Source organism: Corvus hawaiiensis, chromosome 15 (assembly GCF_020740725.1).
Source record: "Corvus hawaiiensis isolate bCorHaw1 chromosome 15, bCorHaw1.pri.cur, whole genome shotgun sequence".
In the NCBI taxonomy this organism is placed as follows: Eukaryota; Metazoa; Chordata; class Aves; order Passeriformes; family Corvidae; genus Corvus; species Corvus hawaiiensis.
Genome location: NC_063227.1, coordinates 9,554,394 through 9,580,450, shown reverse-complemented (window position 1 = coordinate 9,580,450; position 26,057 = coordinate 9,554,394). Strand labels below are relative to the sequence as shown.

Sequence of the window (26,057 nt, the reverse complement as noted above, 5' to 3'; positions counted from 1 at the left end):
ACATCTGGGGACTAAGAAGATGCAGCAGACCCTGCCTACAAACTGCTGACAGGCAGGAATTCTCCAGATGAGAGGCCTCCTTCTCTGCAGGAGAACACGTTCTGGGTTCACCACTTCCCATCACAGAGCAACAACAGACTGGGCTCTGCCTGCCAGAAACCTGGGTAAGAGGATCTCTGTCATTTCCGAACTCACTGGGCTGTGGTTGCAAACAAAAAGTTGTAACTTTGGTTTGTCAAAAAAAAAAAGGTGGGGGGAAGCAAACCACCCTATCACAAGCTGAGAGAAGAAAAACATCTATCTGAAATCTCACAAGAACATACAGTGAACCTTCACAAAGAATCAGCCCCTAAAATACCCCACAAATTGTAGGTATTAAATGGCAGCTTATGTCTTCACAAAACCATATTAAAAATACCAGTAAGTTTTTAAAAAAATTAAAAAATCAGGTTTGCAAAGGTGCTTAGAGGTCTGAAATCCTCTATTCCATTCTGGAATGTTTATGAGGCATTTTGCTGTTTAAGTATAGTAGAAATAACTCTTGGCACATGATCATCACATATGGATACTATCCTGTGGCTGCTGCAGGAAAGAGAAAATACTCTTTGTCATATGGATCCTGACCAGGGGTTAACCAGAACATTTTGAAGGACAATGGCAGCACAAGCATTTATGTTCTTATGGGTTTGCAGAGTCCCAACATGTTGAATAGTCTCAGTGTTAGGCAATGCTAATTTGTCATAATGTGCAACTAAAATGTTGGCAGATTCAGAATACATCATAAATCCAAGAAAAATCTATTAAAAACAGCTGACATATCTCTAGTCAGATGTGAAATGTGGATATCATCTTCACCCTGAAAGAATAAAATACTGTATTGATACACATGACCAACTTTAATATTTCTCAGGGAGTGTTTTCTAGGGTAGTCATTAATTAACTCATTAGGATTCTGATGAGGACAACTGTTCATTACCAAGAGCAGCTGTCCCTTACTTCAAATGCAAATGCACTGAAACGGGAAGTAAGAAAGAGAAAACCAACTAGGGACTTATTCTGTGCTAGTCACATTCCAGGTAAGCATCATGGTTATGGGTAGATTAAAGGGATGCCCACAGAATTGAGAAATCTGAAAACTAGGTATCTGTAGGACAAAAATGGATGTATCGGTTCTGCTCTAGAGTCCTCCAGTAAGTCCCTAGCAGCCAGTTTCTCCCAGTGCAATGCAGAGCTGCCCTGGGTAAGACTGCCAAGCAACACCCAGATCTGAGGGGTGCACTGACAGCTGGGAAAAAGAAACTTTTCAACTTGCCACCTATTTGAAGCAGTTTGGTCTGGGCTAGTAAGCAATCTTGTACAGAAGTTAGTAAAAAGAAAAAAGTGAGTAATTGATTCTGCATATTTTTGCAGAAAAAAATTCCAAGAAAAACTTACTAAAATTTTTAAAAAGCAAGGGAGAAACCCCCGAAGTATTAAGCTCCAGAAGTAAACAGTTGTAATTTTTCCTGTCAGAGCTGAATTCTTACATCTCCCCTTCGGCTGTAGTTAGGATTCGTTTACAAAACTCTGCACACTGTATTTATTTTTATAGCATAAACACAGATGGCAGAATCAGCCTTCTATATGAACAACATGGATCAGCAATTTCACAGATGGTGTAAAATTATATATTGCCATTATCAAACTTTATTACTCATATAGTAGATTTTTCTCCGATATTACATAAATTTTGATAACTAGGCATCAAAAAGTTGTAAGCTTTTATAGCGATGATTTTGGCACTGATTAAACTAAGTACCCAAGCAGATGCTGAACTTTAAGCACATGCTTAAGTTCAGCGAAAGTCAGTGGCATTTCAGCAAAGCAGATGTTTAACAGAGTTGGACTACAAAAATAAGCATCTCATTAATTGCTTTCCTGAACTGTACCCTTAATGATCAACACTGAGTGTGTATGCACGTACCTGTGAACAGCCTGGTTTTACTGTAACACTACAGCACTGCCCATTTCCCAGGTGCTTTGGTAAAGGTTACTTAAGATGCAATGTGTGCAGTTTAACTGTGGAGAACACAAACATACAACCCTCCGGAGCTGCCTGCAGACAGCACAGCCCCAGTGCTGTTGCAGAAGGAGCTGGGCTGTGTGAGCCAAGCCCACAGCCCGCCGAGCTCTGGTCTGGGGTCCCGAAGCGCAGCCTCACCTCCGGCTATGTCCAACGGCCCGTTCTTTTTGCGGAGCTCAATGACAGCTTCCACAAACTCCTTGCCGCCTTTCTTTTCCAAAGTGCTCCCTGAACAGAGAATTGTTAGTTTACTCCTCTGATCTCAGCAGACATGTGATTCATCATTCACTTTTGTTACATCACTCTAGAGTTTTCTGCCCAAACATTTTTTGGGGACTGCAAAGTAAGATCTAAACCTTTTGGGACTTGAGAATTAGCTAGTCATTAAAAACAACAACAACAACAACAGAAAGAACAAAAAGACAACCCTAACAACCCAAAAACCTCACACTGGTATCCCTTGCTAACATTCTCAGACTCGAAGTTACTGTCAAGAACCATCTGACGTGACATCCCTACCTCCTTCCTTCTCATGAGCATCTCTTAGTGTGAAATGTTCCAGAAGAATGTGCTAGCTCAACAGTGGTTGAAGGTTTGTAATTCCTTCCCCTAGGATTCATTTCCCCTCTTCTCTTACAAATTGCTTTAAAGAGCCATTTGCCACAATAAGAATTTAAAACTCACCTGATCTTGGTCCCTGACCCCAACAGGTGGCCCCAGGAATGAAACAGTCTCGTGAGTGCAGCGGGCTGCTTTACTTGGTAACTGCCCAGCTTGTTGAGCCACCTTTAACCAAGAGGAAGAGCCTCAGAAATAAGGAGAATCTCTAAGGAACATATTCCTCCAATGAACTTCACTAACTACAACTAAGGAGCTGGACAAAGTCATTCTGGGAGGAGAAGAGCTGTGCAGTGTGTCAGGGCAACCAAAAGGTATGCTGTTTACAAAGGCAGTCCATCACTAAATGGTTTAGATCTTATTTTGCAGCTCTAGTTTTAAATATTAATATAAGAAAAAACAGCCCAAGAAAGCATTTTCCTAACTACATAAGCATCCCACATAATTTTGCACTGTGCATATTAATTATAAAGGTAGATAAGTAAAAAGCAGTGACATCATAAAGGCTCTGATTTGAGATATTGCTTTGAAAACTGATTCCAGAAATTCAGAACTAGGATCTCTAAGGATCTAGACATTTATTTGGTGACACCCCTTACTTTCACTGATGAAGAAAGAAAAAAATGCAATTTCTGATGGAAGTGCACATACTATATGCTCCAGGAAGCAGAGTCCCTCCTCCAAGATTCCGGTTACTAAATCAGGTTATAGCTCTAGGAGCTAAGAAGACTGCAAGATGCTTTTGTTTTGTTTTGCTAAATTTCTTCCAAACTGAAAAGTTGAAAACAATGCATTTGTTTTCCATTCAAAAATCGACTCTGTGACCCTATTTTGTTAGTGGGAGTTTATTGCCTCTGGGGTACAAAAGCTGAGGACAATTACAAAATATATGCCTTTTCTTTGGCTTTTTCATAACCACTTCACAACAGGGTTTGCCAAAAACTGGATTGCAAGGTGAGACTGTGTAGGTCAGAGTGTAATTTGCTCTTTGTCCTCATTTAAGCTTTTAAATATAAATACTTCAGCCAAACTCCTAAGAATTTTCTGAAACTTAAAATTACCTATCCCAGTGAAACTGAGTAGGAGGATCACCTTACAAATCTCTTAGAAAAGACAGTAATGGCTTTATTTGTAGCAGCAAGGTGTCTTAGGAGACTACTGGGAAAGGAGATGCAGAGCAGCACTGAGATGCCTGGAAGCACTCTGCCCTTCAAAGGCAGTGAATTACCAGAAAGCACAACACCCTGTGCCCTTTGCTGGGCCCATCCAGCAGATGTGGCCGACTCCAGGGTCTTATAAAAACCCCCTGACAGAGAAGGGATGGGGGGAATGAAACAGCCTTCCATTCTAGTTATATTCTTGTATATATTTCCATATAATTCCAATTTTTATTTATATATATTCCAGTTATATTCCCCATGAGTCCATGAACTCTGATCAGTCCTAAAACCCATGACATTCATAATCCTTAATTTCTCTTGTTTCAAGGGGAAACATAATTAAGCCTTGTGCAGAATCTAGGAACAGCAAAGTTCTATTAAGTAGGTCATTTCTTTGCCATTGCAAAGCCGTTGTACATTTAATGGAATTTAGCCTAGTTTGGTTTAATTCAATCCAGAAGGATCAGCTTTTTCCCTTCTACTGGGAATTAATTTATAATTAAAAGCAATGAACAACCACATCAGTTTATTTCACTGAGCTCTCTTCTTGCAGATATGGTAAAAAGAAGAGAAAAAGTAATATTTGGTATGAATGAGTGCAATATTATGCATTTACTCCTCAATTATGCTCTTCTTCTGATTAGTAGTGAGGGTTTATATTGAAATCATACTTGACATCTGTGTTGTAAATCAGCTTAATCTGGCAAAGGACAGACTGTATTTAACCATTTTCCACTACAGTAGCAAGTTTCTTGATGGAAGTCTTGCTTCACAGCTTCAAGGTTAGTAGCTTATTTGCTCAAAGGCATAAATATGTGTCACTCCCATGAGAATAAGATCATTATCTCATGCTTTCCAAGCAGGCATTGGTATCAGTGTTGAAAACAGCGTTAGCAGAAATTTAGGCTCTAAAATTCTCAGGATAAGCCCCCAGTACATTTAAATTGTTAGGGAAAAAACCAACAAAAAATTTAAAAAACAAATTTAGATGGTAAAAGTTAATCATTGGAAGCTAAGCATTTGTGCACTTCTATTCTTTCTTACAGCAGTCAGAGGCAACAGGAACCTACGCTAAGGAATGAGCAGTCCAGCTTCAAGAGACAATTTTCTTTGTAGGTAGCAAAGCATTTCTTTGTCACAGGGTAGGAGACAGGCACATTGGCTAAATGGGTCTGACAGACTTTGGAAGCATATTCTTCAGGTACAGTCTACTATGACACTCTGCATATTATTTAGCCAGCCAAGTCACAGTGCTTCTGCCCAACAGGCCAACCAGAGCTACATTTCTCTGCATGTTACTCAGAAAGCAGCCCTTTCAGAAAAAGCCAATGGTGCAGGACATGTGTCCCTCCAAGTCAGTACTGAAACAAGGCATCAGGTGTGGGGGGAGCCCATTCTCACAGTGAAGGTGAGGTCACAGGAGATGCAGAATAGAGGCTGGGATCAGCTGACTGGTTTTAAGCATTTCTGCATTCAGCCCAAATTCTGATTTGCCTTCTCAAATTACCAAGGCAGTTCAGTCAAAGTACTCCTACCCTTTTATAATAAAATCCTTCAAAATTCTGTATGCAGAGAGAGGTAAGAGAAGGGCTAGGAGAAGAGTTACTCAGGGGACAGTTAAGATGGCTGACTTAAGAGGTCTGTCCTGCTTCCTGTCATGCCTTCTCTCCGTGTAGCTCAGCTGACTGATGTGTGTGCAGCACTAGCCTGGGCTTCTGGATGTGAGGACCGTGGAGCAGGGCTAGGAAGGTCATTGGCCCGTAAGATAATCTTAAGAGTTTGGAAAATACAGACAGGTTAGATCTGGCATGTGAATCCAGACATGAACATCTGAAACTTGGCATGGTGCACTGGAACTGGTTAGAAATCTAAAGATCAAGACTCAAACCACATTCAAACCAGGCACTTAACTTGTCAAACCAACAATGTTGTAATTCATTTTCCTTGGTCATGTGCCTGCATTTAATGCACTGTTCCTGCACTTCAATTTTGGTGGTGCACTCCACTGTTAGTTCCGAAAGGCCGATTTGGCAATAAAAACCAAAAATGCCCACTAGGTTTGTAATTGTTCATTTCTTGTTACGATCAGTCAGGACTGCTGGAAGTGAGAAATGAATGCAAATCTGCATAGCTACAACAAGCTGGTGGCTGCTGATCGACCATGCACACACATACGAACTCCGCAGCACTGAACTTGCCATTACCTACTTCACCACCGGTGTAGAAGTCAGAGTTTGTCGGGTGAACGACAGCATCACTGTCGATCGTGGCAATGTCAGCCTGTACAACTTGCAACTACAACAGGTAAACAGATGTATATCAACCACGTTGGACAGAGACCCAGCACAGGCTCTACATTTACACATGTACCAACGTCCATATTTTCCTACCTTTACATCTCCAAACCTTGCGCCAAAGGAGTATGCTGAGTTGTGTGTGCAGGTGTGTGTAGAGAAAGGGGTGTAGGCAGCAGGAGAAGGAATATTGAGTATGACATGATCAAATAAATGTTAAAATGACAAGTCAGAGCAATCACATGAGATCATTTCCAAAGTTTTAAAATCAGCTAATGCCCCATTTCATTTTGCAGAAACCTAGAACAACCAGTTCCCCACAGAGCATGACATTAAAATATGGAATCTGTTTAAAAAAGAGAAATTCAGGATCATCAAGCCAAACAAAATAATTAGTTTCTCCATTTTGTCAGCACCAATAAGCTGACAGGCACTGATCTTCATATGTAAAGCCATTCATAATTTTGTTTCTAAAAATGCCAGTCTCCTTCACATGGAGGAAACCACGTATTTGCAGCCAGGGTTGCACAGAATTTCCTTTAAAAAATACAAATAATTGTTCTTATAGCTTAGAAGTACGGCGTATTTTTAAACTATGTGATGTAATGGCCAAGCCACTTGCAGAAATATGTATTTCTAAGAAAGGCTGATTTAAAAATTAGCCTTCTTAAACCTTTTTTCTTGTTAAGTTACTTCTCTACATTCCCATAGGAAATGCAGCAGTAGAAGAATTATGGGTTGTATTCCATTAAGGAAGTTTAAAAAAAAGACAGCAGTAGGTGTAATCAAATAAGAAGGGAATGCAGTATATAATGCATGAAAGGCAATTTTTGTTTTGCTGAAGAACAAACTTCTGTTAAAGAAGGATTTTTTTGATTTCTTATAAATCTGAAACAAGAGAGAAGCTTTAAAAGCAATTCTCCACCTACAATAGTTCACTCTTGGTATAGTATCAGTATTTGTTTTCAGCTGAATGTAAAAGGGAAGAACTGAAACATAATGGAAACAAATCACTGACTGAATTAAACATCAAATCAAGGTAGGAAAGATTTGGGGATAGCTAATTATTTAATAATCCCTTTCAAAAAATTTTAAGCCTACTCTAAGTATCAAAATAAAAACCCTGACATTGCAGGTAGAATGGAGAAACTGCTTATTTTGAGAAAAACCTGACAAAAAAGTATTTTAGTCCTCAAAGTATCCAAATAATAAACCCCCCAAAATAGCTAACAGTCACATATGATCATTATGGAAAAGAATTTAAAATTTTTGAACTGAAATCAGCTTGAAGACTAGCAATAGCTGCAAGTATTCAGAATTGGTCAAAAAGTATTTTGAATATAGTTCTTCAACAAAGCAGGACCTGCAAGATTTGAATTTCTGCTCTGATTAAAGGTATGAAGGCCTAGAGAGTAAATTCTGGGTTCCATAATTTCCATGTGACCGTTAGTTGTGTCAACCCATGCCCCATTTACCTAGGTCATCTTTAAGGTCAATGTCAGCATTGGTAGGATTGATAATGGCCTCCACCTCAAAGCCGGCTAAATTACTGATTTCACTGTGAATAAGGTTCAGCTGAAAAGAAAAGCATGAGGTGGGAAATAACAGGACAGCTGGGAAATCACAGAGAAGCTGCAGAAAAGTGAGCTTTGCAACACAGATGGAGATAGCATCACTGCAAACAAATATGCAAAATAAAAGGCAGGTCATAAAGGGTTATTATCCCAAAAAAATTCAAACACAAGACTCAAACACTGTTCACACTGGGAGAACATGAATGTACCTACTAGTCAGCTCTATTTTGGTTTTACACTGATAACTATTTGGGATTCTTATTATTATCCAGTACCTAAAGGGGGCTTACAAGAAGTCTAGATAGGGACTTTTCATGAGGGCATGGAGTGACAGGACAATGGGGAATGGCCTTAAACTGAAGGAAGCTAGGTTAAGATTAGATACTAGAAAGAAATTCTTCCCTGTGAGGGTGGTGAGGCCCTGGCACAGGTTGCCCAGAAAAGCTGTGGCTGCCCCATCCCTGGAAGTGTTCAAGGCCAGGTTGGATGGGGGTTGGAGGAACCTGGGATAGTGGAAGGTGTCTCTGCCCATGGCAGGGGGTTGGAAAGAGGGGAGCTTTAAGATTCCTTCCAAACCATTTTCTGTGATTCTCATTTTGCCATTAAAAGAGGGTATTTGTTTCTTCCCTGAGTATAGATGAAGGACACCCTAAGCATCCCTTAAGCATCAATTACAGGGATGTGCTAGGACCGTTCTGCACTGAAACGGGATCAAAGCTGCTGCTTCCTCCTCCTTTAAGCCAGCAAACACGAGCCTATCTCTGAGAAAGCACACACTTGTCTCCAGCAATTCCTCCATCCCAACAAGGGGACGTGGCTTTTTTTCTTTCCTTATCAGTGGTCACCATGTTTTGTATTACAGCACTTCAGTCCTCATTACAGTTCTGCAGCCTTTGGGAATGTCCGGTGAGGTACCGTAAGCAGGCCCATGATACTATGTGTGTATTGCTTCCAGTTTTTATTTGCTTTACTTCCTTTTGTCCCTTATGAAAGCAGAGATTTTTAACCCCACCCATTAATGCCCATTTACTCCTCGAAGTACTCCCATATATTTCAAGCACGTCTTTCAATTTCTTTTTTGTTATAAACCAGGAGGATTTCTCCTGGGCACACAGAAAACCGAGGAAGGCAGCATAGAGATTGACGTCACACCTGCACTACATGTTCTTAAAAGACAGTTTGGTTGTCTCCTCACAGGATGTGACCCACACCACAGAACCAACTCTACAATTTGAGGCAACCTGATGGGAATGCTAAACTTGGCAAAGGTCAGAACTGCAGATATGGAAAGTTTATAACCAGGTTTTGAGCAGGTTGTGACACTGCTTCGTAACTTCTGTTGGAAGTCTGATTTCACAGGCACCAAGTTTACTACTGTCAAAACTTTAAATACTTTAGAAGTGCGAAAGATTTTCCAGACTTTTTCATTTGGGGAAATACATTAGCTACAGCATGACCTACACCTGTGTTTACAATATGCATTTAAAATGACTTTTTCAGTAGCTCTTTAGGTGATATGGAAAGCAACCATAAAAGAGAAAGCTTTCATTCATTGATGCAATTCCTGAAACCAGCTGCAGTTAAGCCAGACTTTCCTTTTAATCCAATGCCCTCAGCCTACTAAGCATAACATACACCTTCAGGCATGGCACTTCATCTCGTCAATAAGAGAATTTTATCTCATTTGTAGTCCATGGTCTGTAAACTTAACTCTTCAAATAATTTCTTTGTGTATGTTAATTTATTAACAGGGAATATGAGCCAGTCCACGGAACTCATACAAGTGAATGTATTTAAGGAGGCCACCATCCCTGTATTTAAATTTTATGAAAAACATATTTCCATTTCATTCATGTGATTCTATGAATTGACCTTCTTTCTCTTTTTAAAAGCTTGCAACTTCATATAATTTACATATTTTGCTTGAGTAAACTATGTTACCTCAAAATATGGTGATTTTGACTAAAAATGAGTGTAACTCAGCCCTGTTTTAAGTACATGTCTGTTTGGGAATTTGTAATAAAATCTAAGAAAGCTTCCTTTCCAAATAGCTTGGAATCCTTTAATACTTCACACGTGGTGAGTTATTCATTCTGGAGTTTGAGTCTTGAGTTTGAATACAAGCAACTGCTGTTTAAAAAAGTCAAATCAAATCAAACCAAAATGTTAAAAAAACTTCATGAATTTAAAAAAACAACAAAAAAACCAAAAAAACAACTGCAAAACACATGCACACACCAGGACTGTTTTGTGGAAATTTTAGTATGTTCCTAAGCATATTTTGCTCATTCTCTAAGTGATCTCTTTGATTCCTAACTCTGTGCTCTACAAGTTTTTGCCCCAGATCTATCTCAGCTGCAGATTGTTTTTGTTTTGGACCTTAAATCTACCCCTGAGCCTACTCATATATAGGATTTACATAACAGACAGCTGGTAATTAAAGTTTCAATTTAACACAACAAGAAAATGCTTAAAAAGCTGCCCATGACTGATAGCATGTGTTGGCAGCTAAGTATTATTTTACTAAATTCTGCATTTACTGCTCAATGCCCTGTTAGCTATCCAATTGCCAAAAAACAAATAAAAAATTCATCAGAATTTTTCCTGGGGAATTAAATCCTCCAATGAGTAATTACTCAATTTCACTACCCAATAGTATGAAGCATGTATTAGGCAGAAGTGATACCCTAAAGGGCTACGTTAAAAAAATGAACAGACATAACTTGCATATACAAGTGCAACAAAGAACGGACATAACTTTAGGTAACATTTCCATTAAATGTTAATTAGATAAAATGCGGATGGCACTTGGCACATCCATGAGTATTTTCTAAGCCAAGCCTGGCATTTCTAATTTCAGACAAAATTACCTTAAGAGTCTTGAAGCTTTTCCTGGTATGAGTTTCATACCAAAAACTGAAGATGCCTATTGCAGACCACAAGCTGAGGTCTCTTGGAAAGAGACCAAACCTTAAAGCTTAGGCTTGAGGTCCTGCAACTCTGCCTCTACTCTGTAATCCTCTCAGGAAAAACAAAACTAGGTAATGTGCACAATGCCGCATTTCCACTAGGATGTCACTTGTAGGAAGTGCAATCATTTACATATTAACTAGATTTTAATAATTAATGTAGCATTAATAAACTTATACAGGTATAACTGAAGGGTTCTTTGCCATTTCAGGACCTCTAAGGATTTCCAGCCGAACGTCAGCGGTTACCTAAAGATTCAATGCAATACTGTAATTTAAAAAACTGAGAAATACCCAGGTTTGCAACACTCTCATTTGTGTTTTTTGCATCAAATTAAATCTGGGGGTATTAGAAGGATGAAGAGCTGCTCCTGCAAACAAAACCCTTCCCTTCCCTTCTGCAAACATGAAGCCAAGAAAAAGATTTTTCCCATTAAACACTTATGAATGATGTGATATCAAAACCAAGATTATTTTTTTCCTTCTCTGCATTTAGCAAATGATATTCTGATCTGGCAGATAATGGTTTTGCAAACCAAACAGACGTGCTGGAAAGGTGTTCAAAAATGTCACAGGAGGTTTGAAAGATCCTGATTGATTGATCTCAGCAGCAATTCTTCAAATGCTTTCTCTAACCCTCAGAACGTGATCTGTTTGATTTGGAGTGCTCCCTCACAGGAGACAAACAGGTTTTCATTTTCTTTTGATTTCTCTTTTCATTATGTGTTACAACAAAAGGCTAACACTTGGTCCTTCTCATGTGCAGGCCTAACTGACAAGGACCCAGTGCAGGGATGGATTACACCAGTAATTTTCTCAGGGGGCTGCACCCCAAGTGAATGAGAAAGCCAGAAAGTCCATTCCCTGGCACTAGGACTCACTGGGGAGCTCTACAACAGACACTGGCTTTGCCCACCACAGCTTAAAGCAGTCCTGGAGTTCATGATTTTCTTCCACTGAGCCCAACAGCAAAGCCCCACGGATTTGCTGGGTCAGTCTTGCTGGAACACAACACTAGGTCTTATTACAGGTTTTCTATGGTAACTAAAATGAGCTCAAAATCAGCTCCAGAAGTCTGATGTTACTTGCTTTCTTGAAACAGTAATATCTATTATAAATTTTGGGTTCTAATTTAGTCATCAAAACTTTTTTAAAAAAACACCCCCCTAATAAGAGTAAAATAAAAAAAACCCTACCAAACCAGCTATCTAGCTGTAGCTGTGGAAAATCAGAAGTCTTACAAAAAATGTTACTCTCATGCATGTTAAACTTGGCAAACAAACTGAAGGATAAATGGAGAACAACCTCAGTATGAAATAAAAATGAGTCAGAGGCGTTACATTCCACAATGGACAATGGCTCATCTTTTATGGCTTACAACACAATGATCTGATTACTGAATGATAGCAGAAAGATGCTGTTTTACTTAAGAAAATTTTGCATCACAAATTAAAGGCAGGTTTCAGGATAAAAGACCAAATTAATTTAACGAATTGTCTCTTTAAATTGATCCTCTTTAAGCAGATATGTATTTGTATTAAACCAACCCATATCCCAAAGCATATTCACAGGGGAAAAAAGAATTCTTCATCTCTAGCTTTTCATAAAAGCATCATTCATTATTACACAGCATTAACTTCTGTAAATCACAAAGCAGAACATAGCATAAAACCATTATTATGAACAAATGTCTGAAATGGGTTTTGATAAAAACCTGTAAATCATTTACATCAGCAATGAAGTGGGCTGACTGTTGGAAAAAATACATTTTATTCTTAGAATAATCTCTTTGGCAGATGTTTTTCTGTAACAATTATGCTGTTTATGAATGAGAGATTACAAGCACACAGGCTTTCTTTCTAATTAAGTATTTAATTATGTAGTCACATGAAGACTTATTTATGTACTTTTAAAAATGTTCTAGAAGAGTTTCAGAGAATTTCTTTGAAATTAGAAAAACTGGTATCATACATCTCTTTGATTGCTCAGTGGGGAAATGTCCATTGTACCTAGATGTTTTGTGGAAAAGGGGGTGGTAGGAGGGGGCTACTCCCTAAGCAGCACAGAAAAATAGGTATTAATTTGTAAAAATGCAGGATCATACCTTCTGGCCAAGAAACAGGCTTTTGGTGGACAGGACTGTGAAACCATCTGCAGGAGTTCCCTCTGTTGTACTGTCAGCACTGGCTGATTTGCTCACTTCTCCCTGCTTCTTCTTCCAAAAATATAGTTAATTAGTTAACTTAAGGCCATGAGAAGAACAGTTTAATGACACTAAGATATATGATATGCACTAAATGCTTAGCAGGCAATAAAATGCCTGCACAAACAGTGGCGTTGGATTTTATCCTTTAGTCCAACCAAAGTGCCTGATAACAGCTGAAGGGATCAATAGGAAAAACGACCTCAATGTCTGCAGATCTACAGGTGCCTTCTCTTGCCCACAAGTGCACAGTAAAGATGACAGTTGTCTTAAATGTTACAGGAAAACATATAAACAGCCCTAAACTTTTAACAGCTTTCTAATGGCTTGCGTGGACGAAGATTACGTATCTCTATGTGTAGGCAGACATTCATTCTAAGCTAAAAACTGACTTGCCGGAGAATAAATTTTTTGTGATGGGAGGTGCTCCCAGATTTCACAGACTTATTTTTAGAAATGCTCATTTGTAATGTGGCTGTCCTTAGAAGCAGTGTCAAAAGAATACAACTACTTTCTATCTGCCTGGTTGCAGAAAATGGGCTGAACAATTTTCTGTCTTAACACCATCACCTACTTTCATCTTCAGTAAAACTGTTGGAGGAGAGAGAAGGAGTTCCCCTCAACCACCGTTTCTTTTTTCAACTCTATTACTGCAGTGAAATAACAGGTTTCAGGAATGAATTGAATTACTGAACAAAAATGAGAATTAGGAACATTTTGAAAAGGAAGTCAATTCACGAAGGCTGTAGTTATAAACTCAATTGGTGCCAAAAATGATTTCACGTTTTCAATAAAATTACTACTTACAATTTCATATAAATATTTGTTGCCTCAGCAATATCTGTGTTGAAGCAAAAAAAGAACACCTGGAACACTGAGCAAACCACTGTTCTCCTATTGTCCCTTTCCAAAGTATATAAACTAAGTCTGAGGCTGAACAACTAAAATGACTTTGATGCAAGGGTATATTGTGCTTTTAGATGCTGTAACCATGTTTTATTTTACACAAATGTTTTGAAAATTAGATTTTCATGGGTCCTATTTCAATTCCCCAGGAGTTTACTGTTAGCCAAATACCAATATAGTAAGCAGACAATCCAGTTTATTGTGTGAAGAAAAACAGAACCCCACAACAGACTTCCTGCTTTTGTAATCAAGTAGGGCAAAAAAATTCCAGATTTAGGGAAATTATTAGTGCATGGTTATTGGAAGCACTGCATTTGAAATGTCAATTAATAGGTGCTCTGAGGGAGAAAACTAAATTCAACACCTCAAAAAACTAAAGAGTGAAACAATCAGAAGAGTGACCAAGTAAACAGTAACAGGATAAATAAAGAAGCTTTGCTTGACCCAGAGGCAACTTTCACATTCCTTGTCCATTTCATGTGAAATTCCTGTACTTTTCTTCCTACTTGCAAAATTTATTGCTTAACAGTAGTTGTTTTGCAAAAGAAAAAACATCCTTGGCTACACATGTACACTTTAGAAAGATTCCCTACTCCTACAAACTGAAACCTGTAAGGCATGACCAGTACAGCACCCAGGCACTTTCCTTTTCTGTCTCCTGGTACCTCCACCCTCTGCCCACCTCAGAATGTTTCTTACAGAGTACTTATAGCCCATCTGCCTGTGCTGCAGACCTGGGCCACTTCTGAGGGTGTTCAGACTCCAGCTGCACCATGGAGAGGGCAGTGCTCCTCCTTCCCTGCTCACACTGTGACTGAAATCACCATTGTTGACAACACACGCAACAGAGAGCTGACCCTGTGTGAAGCTCCCTGCAGCTACTGCTGGCAAGCTCGTTTGGGTTTAAAATAAACACATTATTCTACCTTGGATTTCCTTGCTCCTTTCTTGCCACCTGTTTTCTTTGATACAGTTTTTTTCTGTGATGGAGACTTTGCCTTCTTTGCTGGGGGTGGAGTGATGATGGCTTCCAGTTTTCCTTTTGATCCCCGCTTCTTTGCCAACAGTTCTGGGTGAATATTGGGTAACACTCCACCACTGGCTATGGTGACCCCTTTCAACAGCTAATCAAAAATAAAAAAAAGTTGTACATGACAAATTCCAGCATTTACTCACTGATAAATAGAAAATAAGATTTATGGCAAATTTTGCACACTGCCTTGAGTTTCTGCACCACTATCCTTGAAGAAGAGAGATGTGAAATGCATGAAATGGAGCTGACCATTAAAATACTAGATTTTAAATGTAAAGGGAGCATGTGTTCTTCCTGCACCCGTGCCTGTCACTGCCAGCATCTCTAGGGCTCACCCAAGATCCGTTTCTCTGAATCCACGCCATGAAGGCTATTATCCAATGAGGAAAAACAAGACAGCTCCAGGTACACACCTGAGGGCCCGACAGGGCAGCCTTTGAGAGGGAAATGGGACCCCAAATCCAGGGTGTGAGACTGCAGCGGGTGCCACACTGTGGAGAACCCAATAAATATCTCAAGTGCTGAATTTTCCTGAAACTGTGTTTTTAAAAACATTTTTTTTCTTAGAAAAACAAACTTCAAAATGGAGGGCAACATTTATACAAATCTCTATACCTGTACGTCCTTCTTCAAAAAAATATGCAGTTGAAGATCAATATTCAAAAGTGTGCAGTTCATTCAAGCCTTCAAAAGCAGAGGTGAAATATATCATGTTCTGTATTTAAAACCACTTTAATAAATTTTTTTTTACATCTAACTGGGACTAATTCATTATTCAGGAGGATACAGACAGTGACATCCAGGTCCCCCAGCTACTCTCACTTTCTGATTCGTGTTACTGCTCCCCAGTCTCAACTCAGTGAGCCCCAAACTTACAAAAGGATAATGAATGGAAAGTATTACCAAATTTCGGACAAAGCCAGAAGGACGGTGGTTGGGGGATATTATTTTTTTCCTGCTCCATCATGATACATAGGTTTGGAAAAAGCATCTTTTCAGACAGGTTTTTACAGCACCTCACACAAAGGTATGTTAACCCCAGCCACTGCCTCTGGCTGACACCACGGCACTGTAATAATAATGCCCATTTTTTTGTGGCTAAGTTAAAGGCATCTTTAAATCTGCAAAGGACACAGACTTGCAAGAGTTTAGAGCTCTTCTGTGGTCACAATAACAGACTTCAGTGGTTAGGTCCCACTGAGTCCTCAGCTAAGGGGTAAACTAAAACCAACCAAACAAAAACCAGCATCTGCAGGACTTTCTCAGCGTCCTTGAATTTATGACAATGCCTCAGTCCAACAGAAGTGGTTGTAATAGTGTTAGCAAACATCATTTTACATCTCCACTGCATTTTTTCACATTTTAGGAGTGCTGAAATACATAATTAAGCTGAGTGCTGTAGCTAGTTACACAGCCAGCATGCTAGTGAGTGTTTCCTGGTGTGCTACTCAATAAGAGGAGGTCTTGAGTTACAAGTCAGCTATATGGAAAGACAATTTAAGAAGCCCTAAAGGAAATCCTGGCCTTCACATGGCAGAGATTTTTCTTACCTGATTTAATTCTTCATCATTTGCTACAGCCAGCAGGATGTGTCTAGGAGTGACTCGACCCTTCTTGTTGTCCCTTGCTGCATTTCCAGCCAATTCCAGAATTTCCGCTGAAGAAAAAGTAAGCTCTTTTTAATTACAATGCGATCATTAAGAAAAGTCAATGTGTTATTTAGCATCCATGCAAAACGACTGGGGAATTACATCATGTTACTCCTAACTGCTGTAGGTACCTTCAATAGACATCTAACTCTAAAAGTATCATTTTGTTTATATAAGTCTAATCACTGAAGAACAAATGCACACTTAAGTCCTGTGCTTTAAACTAGAATTTTTTTTTCTCTTTTGAAGCAGTTCCCCTAGATTCTTCACTTTTCAGTGTTCTTCTCAAGGCTACTGTGTGCTCATCTCTTAGGATCCCTCTCCAATCAGAGGACAGAGTACAGTAGATACACAAATTCTATAGGTCTTTTTCTCAAACCTGTCAAATGCGAGTTCTGGCTTGCATCACTTCTACTTTTTTATTACTGGAAGACACTATTCTCAATGACTCATTTTTAGCATTATGGAACTATGTAAGCACACATCCAATTAGGACACTAAAAATACAAATTCTGCTGCTACACTCACTTGAAGACTCTTTTCGTATCTGAGACGTTTTTAACCAGAAAAAGTAATTGATGAATCATGTTTGTTTGCGCCTCATAAATTATTTCCTTAGAAGGTATTTCCTTAGAAGATATAAGGTTTAACAGCTATGCATATAACTGAATCAGGAAAGACGAACTTGCTCCTCTTGCAGGATCTTTGCAGAGAAAGATTAGAGCATTACCTGCTAACTGATCTATCTGCAGCTCAACAAGCCTTGGGCAAGGATAAAATTAATTACAAGAAAGTCTGGGGAACAATTAAAAAAAAAATGACATAACATGTTTATCAGACTTTGCAATTATGTGCTACTGCTGTCTCCATTACACATAACCTTTCATCTCCCTCTCTACAATCTGTGTTTCACTATGGCATTTGGTAGGTTTCCTTTTGCATATCGGATAACATTTGGAGAAAAAGAGAAAAAAAAAGGAAATGTCTTTTTTTACATCTATTACACACTAATATTAAAATGCAACATTACAATAATATATGAGTTGATTTCACATTTAAGAGCTGACTATACCATGAGAGCTCTCCCATAAGCTTGCTTTGGAGGCAAACAGAACTGAATTAAGGCATTAACCTGGAAACAAAAAATACTAAAATCAAAGTCCATGTGACCACATGCCTTTACTGTAGGACACAGTAAATCTTAAGTAATACTACACAGCACAGACCACGGCATCTCATTAGACTGAATTTAACATGATTCACCAATTATTTTTCATCCTAAGTCCCATAACAAGTAAGTTATGATGCTGGAAAACATTCAGATGCTTCTGGATGTTCTACAGTTAAACTTCATGGAGGATTTTTGTGTGTTTTCACTATTTTTGTGTTCTACAAAGCACTCAATTAACTTTATTACAGCATGAGGCAGAATATTAAGTCGAAACCCTGAAAGTAACTCAACATTTCATGCTGACAACAATTGCTTTAATTTATTTTTAAAGCAGGATTAGCTGGGTAAGGTCAACCTGCCCATGCTTTCCACACCTCCAAAGAACTGAATTAAGCTGGCATAATCCTTTTCACATACTTCTCCCAAGGCCCAGCTCAGACACATGAGGTTTAGCTGCCTGCAGCCTGTGGTGGCAAAAGCCCTGCATCACCTCCCAGGGGACATGGTGAAATCCTGGATACACCCCAGGCATCCCCACTGACCTCAGCAAGGCTCTATCACTGAGTAACTCCACCACCTCCACTTCTCCACACCAGGAATGGAACTGTTTGTACCTCAGACTTAATCCCAGCTGAAAAGCAAGGGAAGGCTTTGCTGCTTTTTGGTTTGCCTCCACTCCCCCACCTCCACTTCTTTCCGGCATTAGGCCCCGCTGAACAGTCAGGCCGTGTTATTCCCTGCGACTGATCAGCACAGCTATGCAGACAGGTCATTTTGGAACTAAAGACTCTAAGAAAGTGTTATGCCTGTAAAGCACAGAGGAATGTTTTATTTGTTCCTCATAAAATGAAAATGTCTGCCTCATACAGTGGAGAACTGTTCTTGTAAGTGCTAAGCCCTCTTCCTTGGACAGGAAACTCATTTTGAAATTACAGTTTTCTAATGGTCCTTTAGGGAAGTTGAGGTACCCCACTTCCTCTTCAGGCACAGAATGCTTTGCACTGGTGTTGAGCACAAAAGATGAGCTTGGGGAGCGGGAGAGAGGAGGAGGCCATGGAAGGTGGAATTTCTCTTCTGGCCTTCTCCTCAGCTCTCCAACAATAATCAAGTATTGCTAGTACATGCAGAGAGACCCACAGCACTGAGAACAGCCAAACTCAGCTATGTACACAAGTCTGGTCAGAGGGGGACTCTCCTATTTAGAAACAGATTAGGAGGTATTCCAGCTGAAGCCAACATAGGCAACAGTTTTTTGATTTAGCACTGACAAGAGACAAACCTAATCCAAACCCAACAGATAGAGCACTTAGAAATGCTGGAAATGTAGACTTTCTGGATGCAGACAGGATTCAGACTACTTGCCTGGATTTTTCTTGCAGACGGCTTTATTTTCACATATGTTTTACACTGCTTTAATTCTAAAGATTTAAATGGTGTTTTGCCCATGTTCTAAACCAATTTTAAATTAGATGAAAATCTAGATCTCTCTGTAAGGGAGCTGATTCAAATTTTCAGAAGAGTAACTCTGGAAAAAGAAGTAGGTGGGAAAAAATATTTAAAACTGAGACTGGACTTGAACTCTCAGGTCAGCCCATCTTTGGAAGTGTTGTTCTACCAGGTTCAAAGGTTTGGGTCACTGAAGAGTTCTGTTTCATTAAAAGTAATCTTCCCACAGTAGAAAAAAACAGACATTCAAAAATCTACTCCTGCAATTGAGCAGGGTCAAGAGAGAAAGCTTTGCTCAGACTTGTTGAGGCAAAAGAAAGTTTTAAGAGCTTCCATGACATCAGGTTTCACTCAGCTTGTATTTATCCAGCCAGAAGACCAAAACAAGAATGTTTTACAAAAATGAGGCCTCACAAAAACGATGGAAGTTGCATAATGTCTATTCCATTCGTTTCATATATTTACTCAAGGCATTTCCCCCCTAGAGAATAATTACATCACCACCACTCAGGCAACAGGCAACTGCAAGACTCACTTTACAGAACTAAAGAACATGAAGAGCTCTATTTTTTCAGAAGTGAAGGAAAACCCCAAGTTTTTCAATATTACATGGTTTGGAAAGGTATCCTTCAACCACTACATACTGAAATCAGCTTAATACAAAGAGAAACTCCATCTGCACAAGTTACTTTTTCTGTGCTTTTGAATAATTTCAAACAAAAATGCAAACCAACATGTACCACTTTAAGAGCAGATATAAAACAAACCAATGAAAAAGGTGTGAGAACTGTATAATTAGGGAAAAAAATTAATTAGGAATGCTATGTCAGCATGTGATATATTCATGTACGGACAGCTGTTAAGTAGCAAAAAAGGTGTGGATGCCTCAGGAATCTGACTTTATCATGAACATGATAAAGACATAGTTATGATAAATATTTTTCTTCTTTTCAGTCATTATTAAAGTAGAAGCATAAAGTGGGAAACCCTGAAAGTTAAGAAATTTTCCTTAAAATTTATTTCCAAGGCAATTTTCATTTAGATCACTTGAAAAACTCCTTTGTAATAGTTAGAACTAGGATATGGGTAGTGAAAACTGGTCTAAGCCTGTTCTCAGCATTTGGACCAAAACTACTTTTCTTCAGCTGAGGTTTTTAAAAGTTCAGTTAAATATTTTTAAGGGAGAAAAGCAAACCGGTTGTGTATCTTCATATTTAAGCTTGAGATAAGACCACAGGAAAAGCTGTTCTCAAGACATTTCCTACTCAAACACAACCAAAAAGTGTCAGAAGTCTCCACAGAAACCTCATCCTGAGTCAAGTTTTCAGGGCAAGTTCCTCATTCTTTACTTTCAGACTCAGGTCATCTCTTAGACATCCTACTAAGTTCCCAATTTCACTACCTGCATTTCCCTTTCACGGGGGTCTGCTTGGCCCGAGTACTCTTACACTGGTATTTCACAACACTTGCAAATTCTGGAACCAGAGCACAACACGTGGTTAAAATGAAACTAATTACTATTAGGCCAGAACAAAGCAGGCACAGTAGGAACTGCAAACCTGGGTGCTACAAAAGCAAATGCATTCTCTCCTCCCCCTCCTGGAGAGTGCTCTAGTTCACTTATCCTAATTTTCAAACAACATATTACTGGTCATTACTGACTAAAACTCCTCTCAAGACTAAATGACAAAGCCTTTAGCTTATCATGGATTCCAGGCTGTAATACTTTATCAATGTAAATAGTCAATTCAATTGGTCTGATTTCATCCCCAAAATGTTTTTTTTTCCCTCTTTTTTTTTTTTTTTTGGTTTACATCTCAAGCTAAATCATGGCTGTTGCATCAAATCTCTTTGTCCCCCCTGTCTTCAGGGAGATGAAATAATATGTTTGAAAATTAAACTCTTAACAACTAACAGGTGATGTGTTGACACAAGGCCAGTTTCTGAACACACAAATTCCAACAGGAACAAGTCAGGGGTTTCTAAAAAATTGTGAAGCCACTCCTCAAAAGAAAATTGAAAACAATATCCAGAAATCAAAGAAAAATGAATGTTGATACAATTCCACTGAGAAAAATATGTATTTGCTACAAAGCCAACTATGTGACAAGGAGTCTGCTTATTGTACTTTAAATCAATCATCTTTCTCATCAGCATTTTATTGACTTGAGAATCATTTTACCTGATTCCGGAAGGTTTTAACCCAATCAACCCCAATCAACCAAGACTGTTAAAAGTTTCCTGCATTCTACTCTCCATGTATTCCACCAAATCTCCCTGAAATCTGCAGTTGCAAGAGTGAAGGTAAAATCATTTAACAACACTTTCCCTCTTATGCATTCCAATAAAACAGTTCTCAGCCTTGGTTCAAAGTCATGGAAATCTGATGCAGTGAAAATCGGTTCAAGAAACTTTACTGCTTTGAACAAGCCTTGATGAAACCTTAACTCTCAGCAGGGCAATCGTTCTCTTAGGATGTGATAAAAACCCCAAACCTTGAGAATCTGAGCTGTATCAAAACTAGGCCCCTTAAAGGAAAAACTGTTAACTTTGCCAAGTTATTGTAAGTTTTGCATTTCTGTGAAGCAGATGACAGATTGCTGTTTACATAAAACACAAATTCAGGCCACAAAAGCCACTTCCACTTAGAGCCTTCTGATCTGACTTACACATCTTTTCATCTTTTTTCTAGAGTTTAATACCATCCATTATTTTTTTTTTGTAAGAGATCCAGGGTTATTTAACTTCCTTCCCTTTTTACTTTTTTAATTTTAATTTCTTGTTTACTATTGATCTGTAAAAGATACGACAGTTCAATTTTCAGGGAAACCTGAATTTCAACTCAGACGTTATTTATTACACCAGCCACACCCTGAGTACTAATTTAAAGAGCTAGCCTAGCTCTTCTCTACAAGAATCCTGATCTAACTCAAATCAGCTTTTACTCTTTTTCAGTGGAGCTTCCTCTACCTGGCAGTACACTTTGCTGTTCCTCGTAACAGCTTACATATGTTTTAGAAATGGATTAATGGAACTGCTGCCAGACGTTACTTGATCAAGTGCAGCATGTGGCACTTGGGGACAGGGTTTAGTGGTGGACTTGGCAGCGCCAGGTTAACAGTTGCACTTGATGATCTTGGAGGGCTTTTCCAACCTAAATGATTCCATGTACGCTTTGGTCTGGCTGTTAAATACAGGAGACGACTCACATCCTGAGACTTGGTCCTAGTTTAGTCTTTAACCCTGCATTCCCAAACATTAAAGAAATCAAGAGGACTCTCTGTTAACTTCACTGGAGTAAAGCCCATATCCAGCCTGACCTCCTGTCCTCAGCCAGTGCCCAAGGGCAGGTGGGCTGGAGCATTAAAGGAACAGGCAAACTTAAAATGCTATTTTTCCAGAACATTCCCTGTGGATTTCAGCCATGTGCAGCTGAGTGGTTCCCCAAGTTAGAAATGCTGTCTTTTTGTTTAGTTCCCCAATGGATTTTATTTCTATGGATGTGTCTAATTGTTTTCTGAATCCATTCAGAAAGGTTCAGCACCTTTTTTAGTATCCATAACATCTTTCACTAACAAGGCTTGCTACACCACAGACATTTTTGCAAGTTGGGAGAAAAGTACCTCCTGTTTGGTTTAGAAATATTGTATTTCACTGTATATCCCTGTCCTGGGTTGCAGTGTATTCTATCACCATCCTCATGAGCCGTTGAAACCAGGTGAGGCAGTGTTTCCTTGCCTCCTCCCCCCAGACTATCTTTCTGTTAATTGCCCATCATTGTCCTGCCGCCTGACTCAGAGATAACTCCCTCCGGACTATCTTCTGTTAATGAGCCTAATCAACACTTGGCCTCATGACTCATTACCCCATTGTGAGATGCTCCACCCAGAGGGAGGAACCAAGCATCCCATCGTGGATATAAGCTGGGACTCTGACCACCAGAGACAACCTTTCCCACTGGATTTCCAGAGGACAGGAGCTACACAGCCACCATTGGACTTTCTGAGGAAGAGCAGACTCTTTTACTACAGGATCACCGCTTCAGAGGACTGCAGCCACCATTCTACCAGACTGCTACCACCACCCTGCCTAACAGGGTGTCAGGTTGTACCTTGACTCTGTCAGTTTGAACCAGTGTTTTCTTTTACTTTTTTTCCTTTTCTTTAACTTCCATTAAATTGTTATTCTGACTTGGTGCCTCCCACTGGTTTGTTTTCAAACTAGTACAATCCCCTAAATTTATTTTCCCCCAGTGAAGTTAAAATTGAGAATGGAGCACTTTGTCTGACAGCACCGAATAATCCAAATGGAATTTCATTTCTAAAGGTAATTCAGGGAAAAATATACTTTGGAAAAATACTGAAGACCAAAGAACATTATCTGAACTCAGGCATTCTAAATAATCCTCATGGAAAAAAGGGAGGAAAAAAATCATGCTTACAATACTTGATGCAAGAACTTCTAAAATTTGTGAATATCTGAAGAAAGAAACTGCTTGATAAATACACTGTGGAGTCAGGATGTCTTCCTGCTTTCTAGCCAGTTGTGCTACAACTGTCATTCCAAGAATAAAGGGCTGAAGAAGAAAAGACTTAAGCTTTATAGATTCTTTTCTCCTTCTCAAGAAGGAATTTGTGTTAAGATAAAGGTATGGGTAGGAAAAAACTGTGTAGTGAAATGAGCCACATTTTTGTTTTACACTTCTCTTACACTCCATTCTTCCAAACAAAGGCTGAAAGCAGTATTAAATTGAGCAGCAATATACAGAAGAAGTCATTACTCTGTTGTAACTTAGCCAAATAAACAGATGAAATTACTTACTAGAATAAAAAGTACTTCATGCTAGATCTAAGGATATTAAAATACAACTGAAATATAGCAAAAAAATTAACATTTTCAAGGGAGAAATATTCACTGACCATGACATAAAAACTAAACCAGCCCCATCCAGCATTTTGTACATTATTGCAATCCGACACATCACAATGTTGCATATTTACCTCTCTGAACTGTGCTGACATAGCAAGATGCACTGTTAGAGCTTTTATTACAAGAAAACACTCTTGTTGGCCCTTACAGTTTTTCATCAAACCTGACCTGTGCAGCTTGGAGAATACATTAGGACTGTAATCAGGTCAGTAATTTTGTACTGAGTGAGCTTTTGTAACTCTAAGATCCACAGAAGTTTATGGGAGTACACAATATGACAGACACGTATGTAAGTGATTACAGGGCTAGAGCCAAGGAAGAGCTTATCAGTGAAAGAAAACTCTTTATTTATATACGTTTGACATACACTGATTCATGCATTTGTAATTCAGAAAGTTTGTCATTCAGTTGGTAACAGTGCAAAGTTTTGTATCTAAAGAGGCACTTCTTACAAGTGGAGCAATTTTAAATTGTGATAATGACACTTCACTTGAGAGCACGACACAAGTCTTACGTAAAAGGAATGTTACAAAGGAGCTTTCCTATGCTGATATAGTCAAAAGGTTGTGATGTTATTGCCATAAACAACCCTGCTGTATTTTACGTCCAGTATTAATCCGTATTAAATGCGCACTACATACGAAGACGTAGTTTCATGCTTGCTCAGGGAAGGCACACATCCTACAAGCCCCTCATTTACTTCAAGCGTCTTTGGGACAGAGTTTGTGGTACACCACCACAAAAGGAAGTAGCGTTTCTAAAGCTGCCTCTTTAAATAGAAGAAACGTATCTTGGTAGTGAATGCACATTTAAGCAGTATCAAAAAAGATATTGTCAATTAATTATCTTCCTAAATTTCATTACACTCCAAGGACACTGGGTTATTTCTGGGAGTCTCAGAATGCCTGGAACTTGAATCTGCTTTTAACCTAATGCTTTTTTACTGTGGAACCCTGAGCTCCCCTCTGCTTCCAAGAAGAAGTTCAGCAGAACATCTGCTTTGACAGAGAGCGCAAATCATTGTTTTCCTCAGTGAGCCTGTGAAGATTTTGGGCAGTGAGCAGAACACAAGAGGAGAACAGCAGTTCAAGTTGCTCAGCTTGCACATTGCAAAGTGAGCATCTGAAGTGAGCACTTAAACCTAATGCTCACAGGAAGGACTCTCCTTTTGCAGTGAATCAGCCTCTGGACCAAGAGCATTTCCCACATTGAAAATTAGTCAAGATGAAAACGCAATGAACTGAGCTCCAGCACATAAACCCCCATTATTTGATTCTGCTGACATTAGAAAGCCTGAAAACAAAAACTCAGGTAAACACAGGAATGCCTCAGATGCAATTCTAACTTTGGGGTTCAAGAAGTGCTTATTTTACATTTCAACAAAATATATGATCAACAGTACCCCTGTGCAAAAAACCTCAAAAACCCAGCTGAGAAAACGATCTAATGGAGAAAACAGGTATTTAACATTTTCTCCTATCTTCATATGTACATAACAAATACAAATCAGAGCCTCATTTCTTCTGTATTCCTGTGCTCCTGCTGTTTAATAAACTTCTCCTTCTCCTCATTTGCTATGACATTTTGGCAATTGAAAATTATTTACAGTGTAGAACAGATGATGGGGGAGGGGAGAGCAGAAATCACTTGCAGGCCTGGCTCTTGCTGCCTTTATGCTCAAGAGATTTCTGTTTTTCAAGGGCAAAGGAGTATCTTTTTCAGTTAGCAAGAAAGGTTGGACTATATATTGTAACATGTGCAAGCTCTACATCTGAAAAGACCATACCTGTATGGCAGGAGCAGTTCTGACAAACACAAACCACTGAAATTCACGTGAATGGCTGCAATGCCCCAGATGAAGTCTGTGGCCATTCTCTTGACTGACCTACTGTTCTTTTTTGACATAAACTGATACTGATGCACTATTTTGCAGAGAAATTAAGGAGGGGATTGCAGTTTTCTGAAGTCTATGTTAGGGAAGATAAATAGGCAAGGAACCATTGGAAAATAAGTGCAATAAGGAAAGAAGACAAAAGGAATTAT

General features: G+C 39.0%; 1 protein-coding gene across 6 annotated transcripts in view; it reads right to left on the bottom strand.

The window, feature by feature from the left end:
- Positions 1–26,057, bottom strand: part of LOC125333628 (core histone macro-H2A.1) — a 43,542-nt gene that overhangs the window by 5,739 nt on the left and 11,746 nt on the right. For 2 of the 6 annotated variants that reach the window (XM_048319666.1, XM_048319665.1), the window contains exons 3-7: positions 16,370–16,476; positions 14,713–14,910; positions 12,782–12,892; positions 7,610–7,709; positions 2,201–2,290 (exon numbers count right to left, since the gene is read on the bottom strand). In XM_048319666.1, coding sequence (XP_048175623.1) covers positions 2,201–2,290; positions 7,610–7,709; positions 12,782–12,892; positions 14,713–14,910; positions 16,370–16,476 — 606 coding nt within the window. Of the gene's footprint in view, positions 1–2,200; positions 2,291–6,044; positions 6,136–7,609; positions 7,710–12,781; positions 12,893–14,712; positions 14,911–16,369; positions 16,477–26,057 lie in introns of all 6 variants that reach the window. The other 4 variants (XM_048319667.1, XM_048319668.1, XM_048319669.1 and 1 more) reach the window with 4 other exon arrangements.